The sequence below is a fragment of the Oncorhynchus nerka genome, linkage group LG14 (genome assembly GCF_034236695.1).
Source record: "Oncorhynchus nerka isolate Pitt River linkage group LG14, Oner_Uvic_2.0, whole genome shotgun sequence".
NCBI classification, from domain to species: Eukaryota; Metazoa; Chordata; class Actinopteri; order Salmoniformes; family Salmonidae; genus Oncorhynchus; species Oncorhynchus nerka.
In genome coordinates this window covers 54,143,481-54,168,128 of record NC_088409.1, presented here as the reverse complement: position 1 = coordinate 54,168,128, position 24,648 = coordinate 54,143,481, and the positions used below count along the sequence as shown (strand labels likewise).

Genomic DNA, 24,648 nt, shown 5'->3' with positions numbered 1-24,648 from the left:
GGGTTACAGGTTAGTCGAGGTAATTTGTACCGCTTGCCGTGTAGTAGCAGAGAAAACAGTCTATGACTTGGGGGACTGGAGTCTTTGGCAATTTTTTGGGCTTTCCTCTGACACCGCCTAGTATATAGGTCCTGGATGGCAGGAAGCTAGGCCCCAGTGATGTACTGTGCCATACACAGTACCCTCTGTAGCGCCTTACGGTCAGATGCCGAGCAGTTACCAAACCAGGTGGTGATGCAATCAGTCAGGATGCTCTCGATGGTGCAACTGTATTAGTTTTTGAGGATCTGGGGACCCATGCCAATATATTCCCCTGAGGGGGAAAAGGTGTTGTCGTGCCCTCTTCACGACTGTCTTGGTGTGTTTGGACCATGATAGATCGTTGGTGATGTGGACACCAAGGAACTTGAAACACTCTACCCGCTCCACTACAGCCCCGTTGATGTTAATGGGGGCCTGTCCGGCCCGCCTTTTCCTGTAGTCCACGATCAGCTCCTTTGACTGTTCCTTGTGAGTGCATGTTTGTATCCTTTTTTTATTTTTATTTTTTTATTTCACCTTTATTTAACCAGGTAGGCTAGTTGAGAACAAGTTCTCATTTGCAACTGCGACCTGGCCAAGATAAAGCATAGCAGTGTGAACAGACAACACAGAGTTACACATGGAGTAAACAATTAACAAGTCAATAACACAGTAGAAAAAATGGGCAGTTTATATACAATGTGTGCAAAAGGCATGAGGAGGTAGGCGATTAATACAATTTTGCAGATTAACACTGGAGTGATAAATGATCAGATGGTCATGTACAGGTAGAGATATTGGTGTGCAAAAGAGCAGAAAAGTAAATAAATAAAAAACAGTATAAAAACAGTATGGGAATGAGGTAAGTGAAAATGGGTGGGCTATTTACCAATAGACTATGTACAGCTGCAGCGATCGGTTAGCTGCTGAACTAAGGGAGGGAATAGGAGTAGGAACCCTCTCTGGTCTCTGTACTGTAGGTGAACAAGAGCTGTAATGCGGAACAGGTGCGTCTTGCTGTGTCCAGAGAATGTTTCTTCCCGTCTCACCACTCCTGTAACATCCCCTGTGGACCTCAGGAAGGGAATCTGGATGTGGAGATGGGCATGTGAGTACTCTGTCAATGTAATATAGTATAACATATGCCATTCAGCAGACACTTTTATCCAAAGCGACTTCTTTATGTATGGGTGGTCCCGGGAATCGAACATCCTGGTGTTGTAAGCGCCATGCTCTTCCCACTGAGGTACAGAGGACCACATGTCCAATTTTTACCATGTCAAATATTTCTGTTGTATTTACTGTTGGCTTATTCAAAACTATCTCTGGTCTATTGAATTAACTGTAATATTGTTCAATGTTACAGTCGTCCAGTATCCTTTTTACCGACCGTTCTGTGTGACTCAGTTGGTAAGCATGTGGTGCTCGCAACACAAGGTCATTGGTTCAGTTCCTGCAGGGATCACATATACTTACTATGTACTGTATGCACTCCCTGTAAGTCACTTTGGATAAAAGCATCTGCTCAGTTATATTACAGTCGTATTTGTGTATAAGCAGATCTATTTTATATTAATCTATGCCATGATGTATAGTAGACTATATAAATCCCTCCTACTTCCAACTCAGTAGCTTAGTCTCTCTCCTCATCAGTTGCCACTGTGAGCGCTACATATCAGCAGAGGAGCTGTGCAACACCTCGTGTCTGTCCAGACTGCCCCACATATCTGCCAGGCTCTCCCCAGATGGACAGCTGCTGCTGGGGATCAAAGAGCCAGATGAAAGCTGAGTGTGGAGCAGAGTGAGCACCACCAGCCACCACTGCATGCTTACTGTACAGCCTTATGGCCCGATCCATCTGGAACTTTCTGAGAAGTAACACACTCAAGGGACCTGACCTCCATCACATGACTGTGCCCAAGATGGCTTCAGTAGCCTCAAAGCCATACTGTATGTGCTATAGCCAACTCTGCTGTCGTGATGGTATTTGGATTTGTATCTCCATAAACTGCTGTCAAGGCAGCAGCTACTCTTACTGGGGTCCAGAAAAATTAAGGCAGTTATACAATTTTAAAAGCATTACAATACATTCACATATTTCACAACACACTGTGTGCCCTCAGGCCCCTACTCCACCACTACCACATATCTACAATACAAAATCCATGTGTAGGTGTGTGTATAGTGCGTATGTTATCTTGCATGTGTCTATGCATATGTTTGTTGCTTCACAGTCCCCGCTGTTCCATAAGGTGTGTTTTTATCTGTTTTTTAAAATCAAATTTCACTGCTTGCATCAGTTACTTGATGTGGAACAGAATTCCATGTAGTCATGGCTCTATGTAGTTCTGTGCTTCTCCCATAGTCTGTTCTGGACTGTGAAGAGACCTCTTGTGACATATCTTGTGGGGTATGCATGGGTGTCGAGCTGTGCACCAGTAGTTCAAACAGACAGCTCGGTGCATTCAACATGTCAATACCTCTCAAACGTAGAAGTAGTGATGAAGTCAATCTCTCCTCCACTTTCAGCCAGGAGAGATTGACATGCATATTATTAATATTATGCCCGTGCTGCCCAATTGCAATTTTCCTGCGTCCCTTTTTGTGGCACCTGACCACATGACTGAACAGTATTCCAGGTGTGACAAAACTAGGGCCTGTAGAACCTGCCTTGTTGATAGTGCTTTTAAGAAGGTAGAACAGACTTCTCCCCGTCTTAGCTACTCCTGTATCAATATGTTTTGACCGTGACAGTTTACAATCTACGGTTACTCCAAGCAGTTTAGTCACCTCAATTTCCACATTATTTATTACAAGATTTAGTTTAGGTTTAGCGTATAGTGAATGATTCGTCCCAAATACAATCATTTTAGTTTTAGAAATATTTAGGGCTAACTTATTCCTTGCCACCCACTCTGAAACTAACTGCAACTCTTTGTTAAGTGTTGCAGTCATTTCAGTTGCTGTAGTAGCTGACATATACACATTGGCCAGTGGCATTTCATTTGTAAAAAAGCAAGGGGCCTAAACAGCTGCCCTGGGGAATTCCTGATTCTACCTGGATTATGTTGGAGAAGATTACATTAAAGAACACCTTCTGTGTTCTGTTGGACTGGTAACTCTTTATCCACAATATAGCAGGGGGTGTAAAGCCATAACACATGTTTTTCCAGCAGCAGACTGATCGATAATGTCAAAAGCCGCACTGAAGTCTAACAAAACAGCCCCCACAATCTTTTTATCATCAATTTCTCTCAGTCAATCATCAGTCATTTGTGTAAGTGTTGTTGAATGTCCTTCCCTATAAGCGTGCTGAAAGTTTGTTGTCAATTTGTTTACTTTAAAATAGCATTGTATCTGGTCAAACACAATTGTTCCCAAAAGTTTATTAAGGGTTGGCAACAGGTTGATTGGTTGGTTATTTGTGCCAGTAAAGGGGGCTTTACTATTCTTAGCTAGCAAAATGGCTTTTGCTTCCCTCCAGGCCTGGGGGCACACACTTTCTAGTAGGCTTAAATTGAACATTTGGCAAATAGGAGTGGTAATATCGTCTGCTATTATCCTCAGTCATTTTCCATCCAAGTTGTCAGACCCTGTTGCCTTGTCATTGTTGATAGACAACAATTTTCTCACCTCTTCCACACTCCCTTTACGGAATTTAAAATGACTATGCTTGTCTTTCATAATTTGGTCAGATATACTTGGATGTGTAGTGTCAGCGTTTGTTGCTGACATGTCATGCCTAAATTTGCTAATCTGTCCAATGAAAAAAATCATTAAAGTAGTTGGCAAGATCAGTCCTTTTTTTAAATGAATGAGCCATCTGATTCAATGAATGATGGAGCTGAGTTTGCCTTTTTCCCCAAAATGTTATTTAAGGTGCTCCAAAGCTTTTTACTATCATTTACTATCACTACTTTATGTCATTTATCTAGTGTAGTTTCTTATTTTTATTCAGTTTAGTCACATGATTTCTCAATTTGCAAAACGTTTGCCAATCGGTTGTGCAAGGAGGCTTATTTGCCATTCCTTTTGCCTCATCCCTCTCAACCATACAATTTTTCAATTACTCATCAATCCACAGGGATTTAACAGTTTTTAGTGATTTTCTTAATGGGTGCATGCTTTTTAGTAACTGGAATAATCCATTTCATAAATGTGTCAAGTGCAGCGTCTGTTTGCTCATCATTATACACCATGGACCAACAAATATTCTTTACATCAACAACATAGGAATTACTACAACACTTAGTGTATGACCTCTTTTACACCATATTAGGCCCAGCCGGGTTTTCCTAGATATGGCTACTATATTATAGAATAAATAGTCCACTATATAGGGAATAATAGGGAATAAGATGCCGTTTCAGACTTCTTTTACCATATACGGTATATGCCCACATGTTCTCTGAGACAGAGAAGTACAATATGTGAATGGGCTCTGGGAGAAAGTAGTGCACTATATACACTCTTAGAAAAACAGTTGCTATCTAGAACCTTGAAAGGTTCTTCGGCTGCCCCCACAGGAGAACCCTTTGAAGAACCCCTTTTGGTTCCAGTTAGAACCCCTTTGCTTCCATGTAGAACCATTTTGGGTGGAATGTAGAACCCTTACCACAGATGGTTCTATATGGAATCCAAAAGGGTTCTACCTGGAACCAAAGGGTTCTAACTGGATCCAGAAGGGGTACAATTTTGTGGCTTGCTATATCTAGGATTAGAGGGACTCTCCACAACTATATTCAATGTGCGGGACAAAATTTAGGCCATGATTAAGAAGTTGGAGCTCTTCCCTGCCTGCATTAACAAAGACAGGACACAGGTCTTTGTATGATTTTTTTGTGTGTAAATGAACTCAAGCTTACGGACAATGTCAAATGTGATATAGCGAAGCACCTGAGTGAGTTGGGTGCGCAATTAAGTAGGTATTTTCCCAAAATGGATGACACGCAAACAACTGGATTTTTTATCCTTTTCATTCCCTGCCTCCAGTCCACTTACCGATATCTGAGCAAGAGAGCCCCATCGAAATTGCAACAAGCGGTTCTGTGAAAATTGAATTGAATCAGAAGCCACTGCCAGATTTGTGGATTGGGCTGCATACAGAGTATCCTGCCTTGGCAAATCGCACTGCTAAGCCACTGATGCTCTTTGCAACCACGTACCTATGTGAGAGTGGAATCTCGGCCCTCACTAGCATGGAAACTAAATACAGGCACAGACTGTGGAAAATTATTTAAGACTGTGTCTCTCTCCAATACAATCCAACATTGTAGAGTTATGTGCATCCATTCAAACACACCCTTCTCAGTATTCTGTGGTGAGATATTCACAATTTCCGATGAACAAATAAGGTTTTATATGTAAGGTGGCTAAATAAAGAGCAAAACTATTTATTATTATTATATTATTATTTGTGCCCTGGTCCTATAAGAGCACCTTGTCAGTTCCCACCAGCCAGGTTGTGACACAAACTCACACTAATTCTTATGTTTCGTATAGTGTGTGTGTGGCAGGCTTACAATGATGGCAAAAAAATATATTTGAGATTGTGCTGACCCTGGTGCTAGAGGGGGTGTGCAGCTGGACGCTGAATGTTTGAAGGGGTACGGGACTATACAAAGTTTGGGAACCACTGCTTCAGTGGAATACATCTACAGTGGAGAAAGGTCAGCCAGACGCAACCAAACGATCAATACTGGTTTATTCTATTAGCTTTTATTAGCTTGGCTAATAGCTTTCAGGAAGTGTGCCAGCCATTTATCTGACATCTGATCTTACCACAGTTAAGATTGAGAGTTGGTAGATAGCAGGGAATGGCTCTACTAACAGCTTTCTGGTCAGAATTCAATCATGGCAGATAATGGGTTCTCTGAATTGTATTTTCAGAGGTGTATTTTATTTCCACTGCAGAATGTCCCTTAGAAATCAGCAGTCCTGTGGTATTACCCATTCAATTCTGATAGTGAGCATGGCTGAGAAGTCTTCAGGTGCTTCATGCAACAGGACTGTTGTTTTTTAAATCCATCCATCTGACCAGGGATAATCCTCTCTGAAAACCTCACTCTGAAAATCCACTATCTACAATTATTGACTTCTATCTTTTGTTTTTGTCTCAGCCTGAATGGCCAGGGCTGCAGGGGAGTGCGAGAGGGGGCCGAGGCTGAGGAGCCTGCAGTCTACTGTGGTGGAGGTGACTAAACTCAGTTAAATTACTCACTGCCTTAATGATGATAGGTTCATAGTCATGATGGGTTAATCCCCATCTACACCGCAATTTCACAGCCACCTATGCATGGTACAGTACATACAGTTGTCTGAAGTTTACATACACCTTAGCCAAATACATTTAAACTCAGTTTTTCACAATTCCTGACATTTAATCCTAGTAAAAACTCCCCGTCTTAAATCAGATAGGATTTTAAGAATGTGAAATGTCAGAATAACATTTACATTACATTTAAGTCATTTAGCAGACGCTCTTATCCAGAGCGACTTACAAATTGGAATAATAGTAGAGAATGATTTATTTCAGCTTTCATTTCTTTCATCACATTCCCAGTGGGTTAGAAGTTTACATACACTCAATTAGTATTTAGTAGCATTGCCTTTAAAATTGTTTAACTAGGGTCAAACGTTTCGGGTAGCCTTCCACAAGCTTCTCACAATAAATTGGGTGAATTTTGGCCCATTCCTCCTGACAGAGCTGGTGTAAGTGAGTCATGTTTGTAGGCCTCCTTGCTCGCACATGCTTTTCAGTTCTTTCCACAGATTTTCTATGGGATTGAGGTCAGGGCTTTGTGATGGCCACTCGAATACCTTGAATTTGTTGTCCTTAAGCCATTTTGCCACAACTTTGGAAGTATGCTTGGAGTCATTGTCCATTTGGAAGACCCATTTGCGACCAAGCTTTAACTTCCTGACTGATGATTTGAGATGTTGCTTCAATATATCCACATAATTGTCCTACCTCATGATGCCATCTATTTTGTGAAGTGCACCAGGCCCTCCTGCAGCAAAGCACCCCCACAACATGATGCTGCCACTCCCGTGCTACATGGTTGGGATGGTGTTCTTCGGCTTGCAAGCCTCCCCCTTTTTCCTCCAAACATAATGATAGTCATTATGTCCAAACAGTTCTATTTTTGTTTCATCAGACCAGAGGACATTTCTCCTAAAAGGACGATCTTTGTCCCCATGTGCATTTGCAAACCGTAGTCAGGCTTTTTTATGGCGGTTTTGGAGCAGTGGCTTCTTCCTTGCTGATCAGCCTTTCAGGTTATGTCGATATGGGACTCGTTTTACTGTGGATATAGATATATAGATATAGACGCGTCTCCTTCCTGAGAGGAATGACGGCTGCGTGGTCTCATGGTGTTTATACTTGCGGACTTATTGTTTGTACAGATGAACGTGGTACCTTCAGGCGTTTGTAAATTGTTCCCAAGGATGAACCAGACTTGTGGAGGTCTACAATTTGGCTGATTTCTTTTGATTTTCCCATGATGTCAAGCAAAGAGGCACTGAGTTTGAAGGTAGGCCTTGAAATACATCCACATGTACACCTCCAATTGACTCAAATTATGTCAATTAGCTTATCAGAAGCTTCTAAAGCCATGACATAATTTTCTGGAATTTCCCAAGCTGTTTAAAGGCACAGTCAACTTAGTGTAACGGTATTCGTCGTCTGAAGAAGAGGAATCATCGGACCAAAGCACAGCGTAGTAAGTGTTCATGCTTGTTTTATTAAAACTGAACACCATAATGAAAATCAACAAGAGAATAATCAAAACAGTCCTGTAAGGTGAAAACACTAAACAGAAATTAACTACCCACAAAAACCCTGTGGGGAAAAAGCTACCTAAGTATGGTTCCCAATCAGAGACAACGATAGACAGCTGTCCCTGATTGAGAACCATACCCGGCCAAAACAAAGAAACACAAAAAACATAGAAAAAGGAACATAAAAAAGGACCAAACCAAAATAGAGACATAAAAAGCTCTAAGGTGTATGTATGTACACTTCTGACCTGCCGGAATTGTGATACAGTGAATTATAAGTGAAATCATCTGTCTGTAAACAATTGTTGGAAAAATGACTTGTGTCATGCACAAAGTAGATGTACTTGCCGACTTTCCAAAACTATAGTTTGTTAACAAGAAATTTGTGGAGTGGTTGAAAAACGTGTTTTAATGACTCCAACCTAAGTGTATGTAAACTTCCGACTTCAACTGTATACAGTCATTTACAATATTATTTCCCCCACTCGATGAATAGTTAACGTTTTTGATTATACCCACATAAACCACATATCATAGACACTGAAATACAATGGGGAATAGGTTCAGGAGTATTTTGCTCTGCCATTTCCATTTTGGTATCAATTTTCCATTTTATACGCAAATTCATCTCTAGAATGACAACACAGCTATGCAATGATAATGTACAAGTGAGGTTATTTCTCTCAATGACATGATCAGTAGTCTTGCGTTGGCATTTCAAGTTAATATTATTATCCACTTTCTCCACCAATGCTTCCCAAGGAATCATGACTGGAAAGTTTGAGCTGGAGGAACTCGACGTGAAAATTATTTTCTACAAGCTGGAGGATCAGAAGCTGCATTTGGCATCCCAGCTGGCCAGGCACCGCAAGGACACATCTACCGAAATATCTGCCAACAGACAGATGCTCAGAGGGTACGCTGAATATGGCATAATTGGATGGTAGAAAGTAAGGGCCCTGAGTTCAACTACTATTTGAAACCTTTCAAATACTTTACCTGCCTGGAAGGCCAAGTGAGCAAGTTTTGCACTTTTGGGACGTTTCTATTGGTTCCATTGCAACAGCCATGTTCAATTTAACACAGATTAAATATATTAAATTATTTCAAGTTGTATTTTAACTCAGGTTAGAAATAGTCCTCCTCAAATCTGCAAAGTAAAAGAACATAAACATATATATCAGAACAGTGTAACTAGTGGTTTTATGTTTTATTAGGATGTTCTGGAGAACATGGAACCCAACATGTTGAGTCTGTTGAAAGAGCTGTTGAAACATGATGCCTTGCAAAACGAGTGACCTAAGCGACTTTGAGTATGGTGTGATCATCGGTGCCAGGTGCGCCGGTCCTAGTGTCTCAGAAATGGCCGGTCTCCTGGGCTTTTCACGCACAACAGTGTCGAGGGTTTACAGAGAATGGTGAAAAAAACAAACATTTAAGCGCAGTCCTGTGGTCGCAGTACAACAGTGGTGTGCAGAAAGGCATCTCGGAACACACAACTCGACGGTTCTTGTCACGGTTGGGTTATTGCAGCAGACGACCACGCCGGCTTCCACTTCTATCAGCTAAAAACAAGAAGAAGCTGCTCCAGTGGGCACGCGATCACCAACGCTGGACAATTGAGGAGTGGAAAAAACATTGCCTGGTCTGACAAATCCCGGTTCTTGTTGCATCATGCTGACGGCAGAGTCAGGATTTGGTGTAAGCAGTAGGAGTTCATGCCTGGCGTCAACGGCGGTGGTGTATTGATGTTGGGAATGATTTCCTGGCACACGTTAGGTCCCTTAATACCAGTTGAGCAATGTTGCCTTGTAATGTTGCCAGAATTCTGGCAGTTCTGGAGGGAAAGCGGGGGGGGGGGGGGGGGGTCCGACCCATAATATGTGCTGTTTAGCAGACACTTTTATCCAAAGCGACTTAGTCATGAGTCCATACATTTTGGATGGTCCAGGGAATCTAACCAACTATCTTGGTAATGCAGGTGCCATGCTCCACCAACTGAGCTACCGAGGACCACCGCCAATCATCGGCAAAGTTGTATTTACATTTTCTTTGAGAATCTATAGGAATGTGGGATGTGGATGTTGTTTCTAACTCATCGACTAATAGCTCATCATAGTATTTCCGTTTTAAGTTTTCCAACATGACCAAACCTGCATCAAGCCATATGAGACAGGACCACCACCTCACGATCTAGGTAGGATACAGACACTGTACACATTTTTCCCCTGATGTACACCTGTAGACTCATTCACCAGCTGTGAGTATATTTCCACACAACTTCTTATTGGAATGAATAGAAGAGTCAGTCATATTGCGAGAATATGTAACCTCGGTCCACTGTGAACTCAGTAGATAGTGTTAAGTTAAGAAGTGAGGAGACACGGACACTGTAGTTGGGTCACGTTTAGGAAGAGTGGTTTTGTTTACTGAACCTGAAAGACTTTCATACTTTTCAACGCAGTATTTTTAAACTTCGTCAACTTGCATCGCCCTATGAAGTGGGACATGCAACTACTCCCACACATATAGGACATTGTAGTGTTGTGTAATTCATTCTGAGTTATCTTCTGATTTCTTTGTACTAGTACACCTACAGAGCACAGCCCCCTGTCTGAGTGAGCAGGACCTGTCCAAACTTGTGGCCATGACCCCTCTCTCCAGGACCCTGCAGGAGATACAGGAGTCCCTCTAGAACCTATCCAGTGTAGACAGAGGGTAGGGACAGCTTGAACCTCTCGAAAGCTCCATGTTTCTCTTCTCTGAGATAAGAGATAATCCTCTGTAACTGTTGATTGAAATGTTGGAGATAACAACTGATACTCGAGACGGACTCGAGTCCAACACAATATTGACTAGAGTGCCCATCATGGGCTATGGTCAATTATACTGTACAACAATAAATGCTGCATATTACTTTTATTCACATACATTCTATAAAAACTTAAATAAATATTGATATACCAATCAATTAAAATGTCATTGTCCTCATAATACAGAAATTGTTCAGTAAGTCACTCAGAAAAGTAGGCCACAAAAATACTATCTTAGTGTTTATCTGGGTATCTGACTTGTACAGTACACGAATGATGTCCTCTGACACTATAGTTTGTATTCCAGCCAGTACTGACAAGAACACAGAGGACCCAGCAGTGCACCTGATCCCCGTTGCCCTGGACAACCTCTCCCCACAGCGCTTTGCCTTCTTCCTGTTCGGCTGTCATGTTGTGAAATTGATGTGCAACACCCAAATCTTCCCTCCCGGTCACACTGCTTCTGGCTAAAATGGTTCCTGTCTCAGCCTACGAGGGCGTGGTGTCACACTGCAATGGGCACTTTTATTTTGACACCACCAATCAGATTCTGTATCTCTGTGAGGCAAAGCTTGAGAGTGTTGGACAGTTTATTGCCACTCTCCTACAGTCTATGGCCTTTATTGCTTCAGGTAAATAGATAAGAAATAATGTTGTGAAGCATGGTCACATTTTAAGCAGATTTTTTTTGTACAACTTTGTTGTTGATGTTCTCCCACTGTAGGTTTATCATGTCAAATCAACTTCCTGTATTAGGTTCCAAGCCTGAAAGCTTCATGCAAGCCCTCCATCATGCCATCTATGCTTTGAGCCTTCAGTTGTTCAACTCCTCTTTCACATATGAAGCAAACCAGGTAAGAAGCCTTGAAGTTTCTGTTACACATTTATTAAAAGTTAAATATACTGTAATGATGAGTGCAGCAAGCAGACTTTTGCCTTAATTTTACAGGCAAAGAGGGACACCTCACTGAATTCAGACCAGCCTCCTATTGCCACTCTCCTACAGTCTATGGCCTTTATTGCTTCAGGTAAATAGATAAGAAATAATGTTGTGAAGCATGGTCACATTTTAAGCAGATTTTTTTTGTACAACTTTGTTGTTGATGTTCTCCCACTGTAGGTTTATCATGTCAAATCAACTTCCTGTATTAGGTTCCAAGCCTGAAAGCTTCATGCAAGCCCTCCATCATGCCATCTATGCTTTGAGCCTTCAGTTGTTCAACTCCTCTTTCACATATGAAGCAAACCAGGTAAGAAGCCTTGAAGTTTCTGTTACACATTTATTAAAAGTTAAATATACTGTAATGATGAGTGCAGCAAGCAGACTTTTGCCTTACTTTTACAGGCAAAGAGGGACACCTCACTGAATTCAGACCAGCCTCCTGGGAAGTTAGAGGGGGACTTTCTCAATGTCTCTGTCCCCACTGAAAGCCCGTTCACAGAGCACCTCTTGTCAGACAGGTTTGTGTTACACTTTTGAGAATTACTTCATGAAAATTGTAAAATCATATTAAACGGGATGAGCCAGTGCCAGCTAGACGACAACAGTCCAGAGGAAAAGGAGCACACCAGAGAACACCCAGAGCCAGACAACCATAGAGCAGATGGTCAGGAGGAACACAGTAATTATCCAGACCATGAAGATCTAGAAAGCAGGGTACCAAAGAACCATACACTAGAAGATAACCAGAGCCCATACAATCAGGAAGTAGAAAGCCAGGGATCAAGCAGTCAGATGACACCCATGGGTAAAAAAGGCTACACAGAACTAGATGTATGGGAATGAGCCAGTCAGAAGCATGTGAAAATGGAGCACTATTGAAGTACGTGGTTTTGGTATGATTTGTCTTCTTGTGATTTTGTCAATCACATCTGATTTAATCAAACTGGTCATTTTCATTGGACTGATATTTATTAAAGATATGAATTATGCTTGTGCCATACCACTTCTATCACAATGTCGCCAAGTAGAAATACTTCCCAGGTCATCGGCCCTCCATATCTTTCAGGCTTCAGCCACCATTGTCAAATCAAAACATCACCGTTTCATTGAATGACCAGTCTGCTCGCGCCTGCTTCTCTTTGTTTCAACCCAACATCTTTGTACGAGTGACCCAGAACGTTTTAAGAGTATTTATTCATATTTTATTACACAATATTCTTTCTTCCATTAATGGTCATATCCCTCTCTCTCCGAGCAGCGGTAAATGTATTATCATCGCTCCAACCCCTGGACCCGTTCCAGGCTGAATAATCCAGACAATAGTCACTCTGCTAATAGAGAGGGACTATTCCTACAGGTGGGGGGGGAGGGGGGGGGGGTAGACTGTGAGCAGATTTAGGAGGTCTGTGGCCAATCGTCAATGGCTATCAGTATCAGTGCCCACAACTCTGTGCCAAGTCTCGGGTTAAAATGGGGTGATGCCCCAAGTTCCATAGGCTGACTCAGCCTGACAGACCCTATCATGGAGATTAGAAACAATGTCTAACTAAAAATCATATCTCATACCACCCAAGATCTGACTACTTGTCATACCTCTCTCAGCTGGCACTGTGCGCGTAGAAAAAGGGTTGCCAAAGGGTTCTTTGTGGAGCGGTAACCCGTAGAAGCCTTTATGGTTCGAGGTGGCACCTTTCCTTCAAAGAGTGTAAACCTGCATACATCTTTCTCATGTACGGATTTGCAATATTACAATATTATTTCTGCTCCAGTTGCTTAAATGAGAACAACAGTGATATTTATAGAAAGCAAAGCCCTGTGTATGTTTTTGTCCTCAGGTTGGCATAATGTTACCTTTTGCCAGCTGCTAGTGGAGCCCACAACTATTCCTGTCCCATCACTGTCTGTCGATAACAAATGGACAGACAGCTGCAAAACATAGTCCATGATACAAACACAAAATACTTTTTCCAAATGTTATTTGAACTTGTTTGGTCATTACAGTTTTGTTTGGAGCAGCACATATTTTTGAGGAAATGCGTTTGAGAAGTAAGATTTTTCAGGATCCTATGGATACAGACTCACTGTAAGTGTTGCTATTTGATTTAATTTGGGGGCGGGGGATAATGCTGTGTTACGTACAATTAAAAAGTTATATTTGCTGCAGTATTAAAATCTCTAATTGTGGTACATAAATATTGAAATTGATGAGTATATCAGTGATGCCACAAAAAAAGATGCTCAATAACAATGATCAGACCCTTTAAAATCTATCCTCCTCTTCATATAGGAGTGTGTAAACCCCATATGCATGTTTTGTATTGGACATCTGAACTACACCACTGGGGATAAGCATGTAGTCTACTTCTCATTAATTTAGCACTGAGTTTCAATAATTAAAATGTTTCTATAGTTGCTGGCCAGATTTCGCAGTTAAGTTCCAACATTTCCCATTAGTGTCCACATGCTGTAATCATATTGTAATCTTGAAATCCCTCCAAATCCCCGAAACTCTGTTCACTTGCCCCGGACACCATGCAGTAGTAAACGTTTTATAAACGTTGGAACAAAGCGTTTTAATGTTTAAATTTAAAAAAAAAAATGTTTTACTAAATTCTTTTAATGTTTGTTTTTGAGGGAAAACATTTAAGTTTGTAAGAATATTTTTTTATATATATATACATAAAAACATTTTCTCCTTACTGAACTCCACCCACTTGTGGTGAGCCTCATAGTTGTGCTAGTTATAATTTTTGGTCATCCCAATTCACAGTCTCATATTTCTACTGAGCCAAAGTGTCACTTGACCAGTGCATCCACTTACCAGTTGGGTGTCAATATCCAATCAGTCTACTTTACCGTAAGTAGGCCACCAGTGATTGCTTGTATTTGCTTGGTGTGCATTACCACCACCCTCAAAGCTTAGTGTTGTGTGTACCTTTATTAGGACATGATCACTTGATTTTCACACTACACAGTACCCACTGAGGACCGATGTCAATTAAAAAAAAAATGTTATTGGTCACATGCAGATGTTATTGCGGTTGTTTGCGAGTGTAGCAAGTGTAGCAAAATACATGTGTTTCAAACTCAAACAGTGCAGTAATATCTAATAATTTCACATCAATATACACACAATACAGACACATCTAAGTAAATGAATGGAATTAAGAATATATAAATATATCGACAAGCAATGTCAGAGCGGCATAGACTAAGATACAGTAGAATAGAATAGAATACAGTATATACAAATTAGATGAGTAATGCAAAATATGTAAACATTATTCAAGTGATTAGTGTTCCATTTATTAAAGTGGCCAGTGATTTCAAGTCTATGTATATAGGAAGCAGCCTCTAATGTGCCACTGATGGATATTTAACTGATGGCCTTGAGATTGAAGCTGTTTTTCAGTCTCTCGGTCCCAGCATTGATGCACCTGTACTGACCTTACCTTCTGGATGATAGCGGGGTGAACAGGCAGAAGCTCGGGTGGTTGTTGCCCTTGATGATCTTTTTGGCCTTTCTGTGCAGTTGCCGTACCAGGCGGTGATACAGCCCGACAGGATGCTCTCAATTGTGCATCTGTAAAAGTTTGTAAGGGTTTTAGGTGTCAAGCCGAATTTCTTCAGCTTCCTGAGGTTGAAGAGGTGCTGTTGTGCCTTCTTCACCAGGCTGTCTGTGTGGGTGGACCATTTCAGTTCGTCAGTGATATGTACGCCGAGGAACTTGAAGCTTTCCACCTTCTCCACTGCGTTCCCGTCGATAGTCCACTGCTGTTTCCTGAAGTCCAAGATTATTGCTTTTGTCTTGTTGACGTTGAGTAAGAGGATGTGCGCTCCTTTTTTAGTCCGTGATTGTCTGTAGACCCTGCCACATACGTCTCGTGTCTGAGCTGTTGAATTGTGACTCCACGTTGTCTCTATATTGATGTTTTGCTTGTTTGATTGCCTTACGGAGGAAATAACTACACTGTTTGTATTCTGCCATGGTTAAATGTGGTGGTATGCGCTTTCAGTTTTGTCCGAATGCTGCCATCTATCCACAGTTTCTGGTGAGGGTAGGTTTAAATAGTTACAGTGGGTACAACATCTCCTATACACTTCCTGATAAACTCAGTCACCATATCAGTATATTTGTCAATGTTATTCTCGGAGGCTAACATATCCCAGTCAGCGTGATCAAAACAATTTGGTCAGACCAGCTTTGAATAGTGAGTTTCTGCCTATAGGAAGGGAGGATAAAAAGGGAGTCATGGTCAGATTTGCCGAATGAAGGGTGGGGGAGGGCCTTTTAGGCATCCCGGAAGTTGGAGTAGCAGTGGTCGAGTGTTTTAGCAGTGCGAGTACTACAGTTGTTGTGCTGATGGAACTTCGGCAGCACTTTCCTCAAATTTGCTTTGTTAAAATCCCCAGCTACAATAAATGCGGCCTCACTATATGCGGCCTCAGTTTACATAAAGTCCAGTGAAGTTCTTTGAGGGCCGTCGTTGTATCGGCTTGAGGGGGAATATACACTGCTGTGTCCATAACCGAAGAGAATTATCTTGGGATGTAATAAGGTCGGCATTTGATTGTGAGGGATTCTAGGTCGGGTGAACAAAATGACTTGAGTTCCTGTATGTCATCACAATCATACATTTACATTACATTTACATTTAAGTCATTTAGCAGACGCTCTTATCCAGAGCGACTTACAAATTGGTGCATTCACCTTATGACATCCAGTGGAGCAGCCACTTTACAATAGTGAATCTAAATCTTTTAAGGGGGGTGAGAAGGATTACTTTATCCTATCCTAGGTATTCCTAAAGAGGTGGGGTTTCAGGTGTCTCCGGGAAGGTGGTGATTGACTCCGCTGTCCTGGCGTCGTGAGGGAGTTTGTTCCACCATTGGGGGGCCAGAGCAGCAAACAGTTTTGACTGGGCTGAGCGGGAACTGTACTTCCTCAGTGGTAGGGAGGCGAGCAGGCCAGAGGTGGATGAACGCAGTGCCCTTGTTTGGGTGTAGGGCCTGATCAGAGCCTGGAGGTACTGAGGTGCCGTTCCCTCACAGCTCCGTAGGCAAGCACCATGGTCTTGTAGCGGATGCGAGCTTCAACTGGAAGCCAGTGGAGAGAGCGGAGGAGCGGGGTGACGTGGAGAGAACTTGGGAAGGTTGAACACCAGACGGGCTGCGGCGTTCTGGATGAGTTGTAGGGGTTTAATGGCACAGGCAGGGAGCCCAGCCAACAGCGAGTTGCAGTAATCCAGACGGGAGATGACAAGTGCCTGGATTAGGACCTGCGCCGCTTCCTGTGTGAGGCAGGGTCGTACTCTGCGGATGTTGTAGAGCATGAACCTACAGGAACGGGCCACCGCCTTGATGTTAGTTGAGAACGACAGGGTGTTGTCCAGGATCACGCCAAGGTTCTTAGCGCTCTGGGAGGAGGACACAGTGGAGTTGTCAACCGTGATGGCGAGATCATGGAACGGGCAGTCCTTCCCCGGGAGGAAGAGCAGCTCCGTCTTGCCGAGGTTCAGCTTGAGGTGGTGATCCGTCATCCACACTGATATGTCTGATATGTCATACCATGAGTAGTTAATCATAAAACATACACCCCCTTCTTCTTCTTCACAGAGAGATTTATTCCTGTTTGCGTGAGGAATTGTGAACCCAACTGGCTGTACGGACTTGGATAGTAAATCGCAAGAGAGCAATGTTTCAATCCCTGATGTCGCTCTGGAAGGAAATCCTCACACTCAGCTCTTCAACTTTATTATCCAGAGACTGAACATTACAGAGTAATATACTCTGAAGTGGTGGGTGATGTGCGTACCTCCCGAGTCAGTCTAGAAGTCCACTCTGAGTACCTCTTATCCGCGGACGATGTTCTGGGTCAGCCTCTGGAATCATTTCAATTGCCCTGGGGGTTACGGACAAAGGATCTGATTCAGGAAAGTCGAATATTCCTGGTTGTGATGCTGGTAATACTGGCGAGTTACCGTCGCTCTGATATCCAAAAGTTATTCCCGGCTGTATGTAATAACACAAAAATATGTCTGGCCTAATAATGTAAGAAATAACATATAAAAAAAACTAAATACTGTGAAGTTGCCTAGTGGCTAGAAGCGCGGCTACCCTCTCTATCGGAGCCATTCAACGTCTATTCCACGTTGGTTTCACATAATTCTGTGGAATCAACATTGATTCAACCAGTGTGTGCCCATTGGGTAGGAACAAATCCATTTGTTTTGTTCTTAGAAAGGAGAATGATAAACAAACCAGTGTGGTTTCTTCTCAGAGCTGAGCTTCTCCTGTGTTAGTCTAAGGGTTTTTCCTTTTCTCTGCCGTGTTCCCGTCATCCGGTCCTTGTGCATCACTGTTGCCATGGTTCCCTTATCTCTGGGATGTGGCAGTGGCAGCCACCAGGCCTGCCATATTTAGTGTTTCTGAGACACCCAGCCTGCTGGGAACAACACACTGCTTATTCTCCACTCCCATTTTCATTGTTTATGTGTTTTCATTAGAAATAATATGCCGTGGGATTAGTCATTCAAATGATGATTGCTGCCTACTTGCCTGATGCCATGGATATATCAGCCATGTGCTCTGATATTTAAACAGTGAAAAAAATGTATGACATACAACATCCATAGAAATAGAATGGCAACATACTCCAAATGAAATTTATAATCCATGGTAGAAAGCTGAAATCATTAAACCTATGGTATACTTTGAGGTAAGCCTTTCTTATTCCTCCATGCACACATACTGTACATCGGCCACTAGATTAAACACAGTGATCTCATTGTTAAGAGTACACTGAATTTTCTCATTTGAGCACTACAAATACACTGTATCTGCTTCATGAAGTTGAATGGAGTTTTAAGATATCTTCACTGGATAAACCTTTGATTTTTTTCCCCCAGATTAAGAACATTGAAGAACAATCGAGAGTTTAAGAGGTCGACGTGCCATAGAGAAATGTAGAAATACTGGTTAGAAGATTTCGGAATAAATATCACAATAGCTTTACTTGAGATGCTGGGTTCAGAATGAACTGTATTTATACAATGTATGGAATACTCACACACACAGTACCATCCATTACAGTACAAATCTGATTTATCATATTCCATATGTCAATGCCTAACAGTTCGTTAAACAGCGTAGTCTTTCCTAAATAAATGTCTAGGAAGGCAAACATAATTCATGCTCAATGTGACTCATGGAGAATAATGGGTATAGTTGATACCATGCCGATCCTTCATAAGTACTTTAGCGCCACGTCTCAAAAGGTACACTATTCCCTATAAGTGTACTACATTTGACCAGGGCCCATAGGGTGTCCTCTGGTCAAAGGTAGCACACTATATTGGGAATAGGGGGGGGGGTAATGACTGCTCTCAGAGGTAATGGCAGAGAGATGCAGTGAAGCAGAAAGGAATAAAACATAATCGAAAAACTCATCGCTTTGTGTCAAATGCAGATTACGTTTTATGTAGATGAAAGGTCATTGCATCATCCTGCTATAAGCACCAAATCTGAGCGAGAATCATGGGGATTGTAAGGTTGCATTAGAAGCTCTGTAGGCTGTTTTTTCTTGGTATGCTCAGAATGATGTGTTTTTCAATGGCCTACACATGCCCTAGTTTAATGCCCTACACATACCGTACACACCGATGTCAGAGTATACATTAAATCAAGAGTTAAAGATCTATTCCAGCGTGATCGTTGAGCTCTATCACTGCTGTGTGATCCTTTGGAGATGCCTGGGGGGGGTGAAGACAAATATATGTGCTTCACTGATCTGTATTAAATGAGTGGCTATGAGTAAGCACTCTCCTTCCAGATGCTCAACAACATTATAGAACATTTGTGTGGTTGTGGTGGTACATTGGATGTCTGTTGTCATTTTTGTTCATAAGTCTTAAATTATTTGTACGAGAGGACCTCGCACTTGCAACTCATAACATTAACGTTGAATCGCCCTTCAGAGAAATTCCCTCCTGTACATTTTTTGGTGGTAAAAAAGTTAGAATTGGATGTGTTTATAGGGCACCCGATACTGACATTGATAGTTTTAATGATGCCCTTGCATCAAGATTGGTTTTAAGGTGTCGACCGGTTGCACCCTCTACAACCATAATAATATTATTATTATTTTACCCTGCTGGTCATCTCTGAACGTTTGAACATATTGGCCATTTATAATCTCAACCCAGCACAGCCAGAAGAGGACTGGCCATCCCTCAGAGCCTGGTATCGTCCTAGGTTCCTGCCTTTGTATGTTTTTCCTAGCCACCATGCTTCTACATCTGCATTGCTTGCTGTTTGGGGTTTTGGCTGGTTTCTGCATAGCACTTTGTGACATCGTGTTAAAAGGGCTCACTGACATCAGGCTTTTTGAATACTTTATACACCAGCTGTCTATATCTCCTCAACTACAAAGCCCACAAAAGTGACCAGTTCATCGGTCATCCTTATTAGTAATATTTTTACTGATTAATTGAATAATGTGGCAAAAACAGGTACACTTTATACTGACATTTATGGCCAATTTCCAATATTCCACTCTCTTTGTCAGCTAGAAACATGTAGAAATGAATAGGTGGGAATGGATAGTAGCATTAAATGTAGAATATTTGACAAAAGTATTTACCGAGTACTTGAATATGTTGATTGATGATATTTAATGGGAACATTTTTATAATAATTTACTGTGGAGTCTCCTTTACCCGACTTTTCTCACATCCTTCAATACTGTATTTCACCGCTGCTTTCCCTTATTCAGACCTCATACGAGAGCAGCAGATTGGTTCTGGAAACAATCGTTTACAACCTGTCTCCAAAAATCCTCAGTAAAAAAAGTTTCTCAAAAATCCTCCGTCGTTCTGCCCCTGAACGGGCAGTTAACCCACTGTTCCTAGGCCGTCATTGAAAATAAGAATTTGTTCTTAACTGACTTGCCTGGTTAAATAAAGGGAAAATAAAAAATACCCATACTGTATTCATTTACTTTTTTGCTCTTTTGCACACCAGTATTTCTACTTGCACATCTATCACTCCAGTGTTAATTTGCTAAACTGTAATTACTTCACTACTATGGCCTATTTATTGACTTACCCCCTCACACCATTTGCACACACTGTATATAGACTTTTTCTATTGTGTTATTGACTGTACGTTTGTTTATTCCATGTGTAACTCTGTGTTGTTGTTTGTGTCGCACTGCTTTGCTTCATCTTGGCCAGGTCGGAGTTGCAAATGAGAACTTGTTCTCAACTGGCCTACCTGGTTAAATAAAGGTGAAATAAAATAATTTAAAAAATTGCAGTTTTGTAAGACAACACAATGCCACAGAGTTTTTAGGGAGCTTGCAAATAGCATGCTGACTGCAGGAATATCCACCAGAGCTGCTGGCAGAGATTTGAATGTTAATTTCTCTACCAAAAGTCACCTGCCATGTCGTTTTAGATAATTTAGTAGTACGTCCAACCGGTCTTACAACCGCAGACCAGGTGTAACCATGCCAGCCCAGGACATCCACACCGACTTCTTCATTCACCTTCTTCTGAGACCAGCCACCTGGACAGCTGATGAAACTGAGGAATATTTCTCTCTGTAATAAAGCCCTTTTGTGGGGGAAAACTCTGATTGGCTGGGCCTGGCTCCCCAGTGGATGGGACTATGCCCACCCATGGCTGCGCCCCTGACCAGTCATGTGGAATCTATAGATTAGGGCCTAATGAAGTAATTTCAGTTGACTCATTTTGTTATATGATCTGTAACTCAGTAAAATCGTTGAAATTATGCATGCTGTTTATATTTTTGTTCAGTACATTATAACAACACATTTACCCATCTACTTCGGATATCCACAAAAATATACTAGCAAATTACAAGAATATGCAAACAATATAAAGTCAACATGGAAAATCATATGTTGAAAAAGTCTTCAGCTCTCCCATCTCAATTCAATGTTGGAAGTAAGACCTATAGTGAACCTTTGTTATTTTATGTGAATTTAATAACTTTTTTTGTGAACTGCACAGTAGTCTCCTCCATGTAGCCTAACTCTCATGCACACACACAAAACAAATGTATTACAGTACACTGAATCTATTATGCTTTGTTTTAATTGATTGAACAAACTTTATTGTACACACACTTTCACGATCGTCTGAAGAAGTGGACCAAAGCGCAGCGTGGTGAGCGTACATTTCTTTATTTATAAAATGTCGCCAACAAAAACAATCAAAACAACCATGAAGCTTATGAGGGCTACAGTGCCACTAACAAAGACAACTTCCCACAATAACAAAAGTGAAAAAGGCTGCCTAAGTATGATTCCCAATCAGAGACAAATATAGACAGCTGTCCCTGATTGCGAACCATACCCAGCCAAAACATAGAAATAAGAACATAGAATGCCCACCCAAATCACACCCTGACCAAACCAAAAGAGAGACATAAAAAGGCTCTCTAAGGTCAGGGTGTGACAGTACCCCCCCCCCCCCCCCCCCCAAAGGTGCAGACTCCGGCTGCAAAACCTGTTCCTATAGGGGTGGGTCTGGGTGGGCATCTATCCGCGGTGTTGGCTCTAGTGCGGGACATAGACCACGCTCCACCTCTGGCTCACCCCACTTTGGTAGCGCCTCTGATGCGGGGACCCTCGTCGCCAACCCCGGACTGGGGACCCTCGTTGCGGGCCCCGGACTGGGGACCCTCGCTGGGGACCCTTGCTGCGGGCCCCGAACTGGGGACCCTCAATGCCGGCCCTGGATTGGGGTCCGTCGCTGGAGGCTCCGGACTGGAGACCGTCACTGGAGGCTCCGGACTGGAGACCGTCGCTGGAGGCTCCGTACCATGGATCGTCGCTGGAGGCTGCGTGCCATGGATCGCCATTAGAGGCTGCATGCCATGGATCATCACTGGAGGCTGCATGCCATGGATCGTCACTGGAGGCTGCGTGCCATGGATCATTACTGGAGGCTTCATGCCATGGATCATCACTGGAGGCTTCGTGCCATGGATCATCACTGGAGGCTTCGTTCGTGCAGCAGGCACAGGACACACCAGGCTGAGGAGACACACAGAAGGCCTGGTCCATGGAGCAGGCACAGGACTCACCAGGCTGGGGAGACACACAGGAGGCCTGGTCCGTGGAGCAGGCACAGGACTCACCGGGCTGGAGAGACACACTGGAGGCGTGGTGCGTGGAGCAGGCACCGGATATACTGGGCCGAGGAGGCGCACTGGAGGTCTGGAGCATAAGGCTGGCACCACCCTTCCTGGCTGAATGGTCAACCTAGCACGGCAACTGCGGGGTGCTGGCACAGGAAGTACTGGGCTGTGGAGACGCACCGGAGACACAGTGTGCAGAGCCGGCGCAGGATATCCTGGGTCGTAGAGACGCACTGGAGGCCAGGAGTGCTGGGCCGGCACCATCCGTCCTGGCTGGATGCCCACTCTAGCCCGGCCGAGGAGCTGGGATATAGCGCAACGGGCTTGTGAACGCGCACTGGAGACACAGTACGCTCCACCGCATAACACAGTGCCTGACTAGTACCACGGTCCCCACGGTAAGCACGAGGAGTTGGCTCAGGTCTCCAACCTGACTCAGCCAATCTCCTCGTGTGGCTGCCTCTCGGGCTTGCTTCGTTGCCGTGACTCCTGGTATCGTTGTCGTTCCTCCCTCGCTACTTCCGCCTGTTTCCATGGCAGGGTCTTGTCCCCTGCCATAACCTGCTCCCATGTCCAAGATGTCCTCCACTCTTTCTTCTCCCGGGCCCAGGATCCCTGCTCCTCCTGGCCACGCTGCTTGGTCCTTTGAAGGTGGGAAGTTCTGTCACGATCGTTTGAGGAAGTGGACCAAAGCGCAGCGTTGTGAGCGTATATTTATTTATTTATAAAATGTTGCCAACACAAACAAGAAACAACCAAAATGACCATGAAGTTTACGAGGGCTACAGTGCCACTAACAAAGACAACTTCCCACAATAACAAAAGAGAAAAAGGCTGCCGAAGTATGATTCCCAATCAGAGACAACGATAGACAGCTGTCCCTGATTGAGAACCATACCCGACCAAAACATAGAAACACAAAACATAGAAATCAGAACTTAGAATGCCCACCCAAATCACACCCTGACCAAACCAAAATAGAGACATAAAAAGGCCCCTCTAAGGGCAGGGCGTGACACACACACACACACACACACACACACACACACACACACATGCTGTACATAAGGTTTGGACACACCTACTCATTCAAGGGTTTTTCTTTATTTTGTATTATTTTCTACATTGTATAATAATGATAATGAAGACACCAATACTATGAAATAACACATGGAATCATGTAGTAACCAAAAAAAGTGTTAAACAAATCTAAATATATTTTATATCTTAGATTCTTCAAAGTAGCCACCCTTCGCCTTGATGACAGCTTTGCACACACTTTGCATTCTCTCAACCATCTTCACCTACAATGCTTTTCCAACAGTTTTGAAGGAGTTACCACATATGCTGAGCACTTGCCTGCTTTTCCTTCACTCTGCGGTCCAACTTATCCCAAACCATCTCAATTGGGTTAATGTCTGGTGAATGTGGAGGCCAGGTCATCTGATGCAGCACCCCATCACTTATGCAGCCTTACACAGCCTGGGGGTGTGTTTTGGGTCATTGACCTGTTGAAAAACAAATGATTGTCCCACTAAGCGCAAACCAGATGGGATGACATATTGCTGAAAAATGATGTAGTAGCCATGCTGGTTAAGTGTGCCTAAATCACAGACAGTGTCACCAGCAAAGCACCCCCACACATCTCCTCCATGCTTCATGGTGGGAACCACACATGCAGAGATCATCCGTTCACCTACTCTGCATCTCACATTTGCACTCATCAGACCAATGGAGGGATTTCCACCAGTCTAATGTCCATTGCTCATGTTTCTTGGCCCAAGCTTGTATCTTCTTATTATTGGTGTCCTTTAGTAGTGGTTTCTTTTCGGCCATGAATGCCTAATTCACGCAGTGTCCACTGAACAATTGATGTTGACGTGTCTGTTACTTGAACTCTGTGAAAAATTTATTTGGGCTGCA

The 24,648-nt window shown here is 42.8% G+C and overlaps 1 protein-coding gene across 2 annotated transcripts in view; it reads left to right on the top strand.

Moving 5' to 3' along the window:
- The first annotated feature begins 13,484 nt into the window (after positions 1-13,484).
- The window catches only part of LOC115141483 (sodium channel regulatory subunit beta-3-like), a 31,194-nt gene continuing 20,030 nt past the window's right edge, over positions 13,485-24,648 (top strand). For both annotated transcript variants that reach the window (XM_029680379.2, XM_065000179.1), the window contains exon 1: positions 13,485-13,642. In XM_029680379.2, coding sequence (XP_029536239.1) covers positions 13,593-13,642 — 50 coding nt within the window. In that variant the 5' untranslated portion in view covers positions 13,485-13,592. The remainder of the gene's footprint in view (positions 13,643-24,648) is intronic.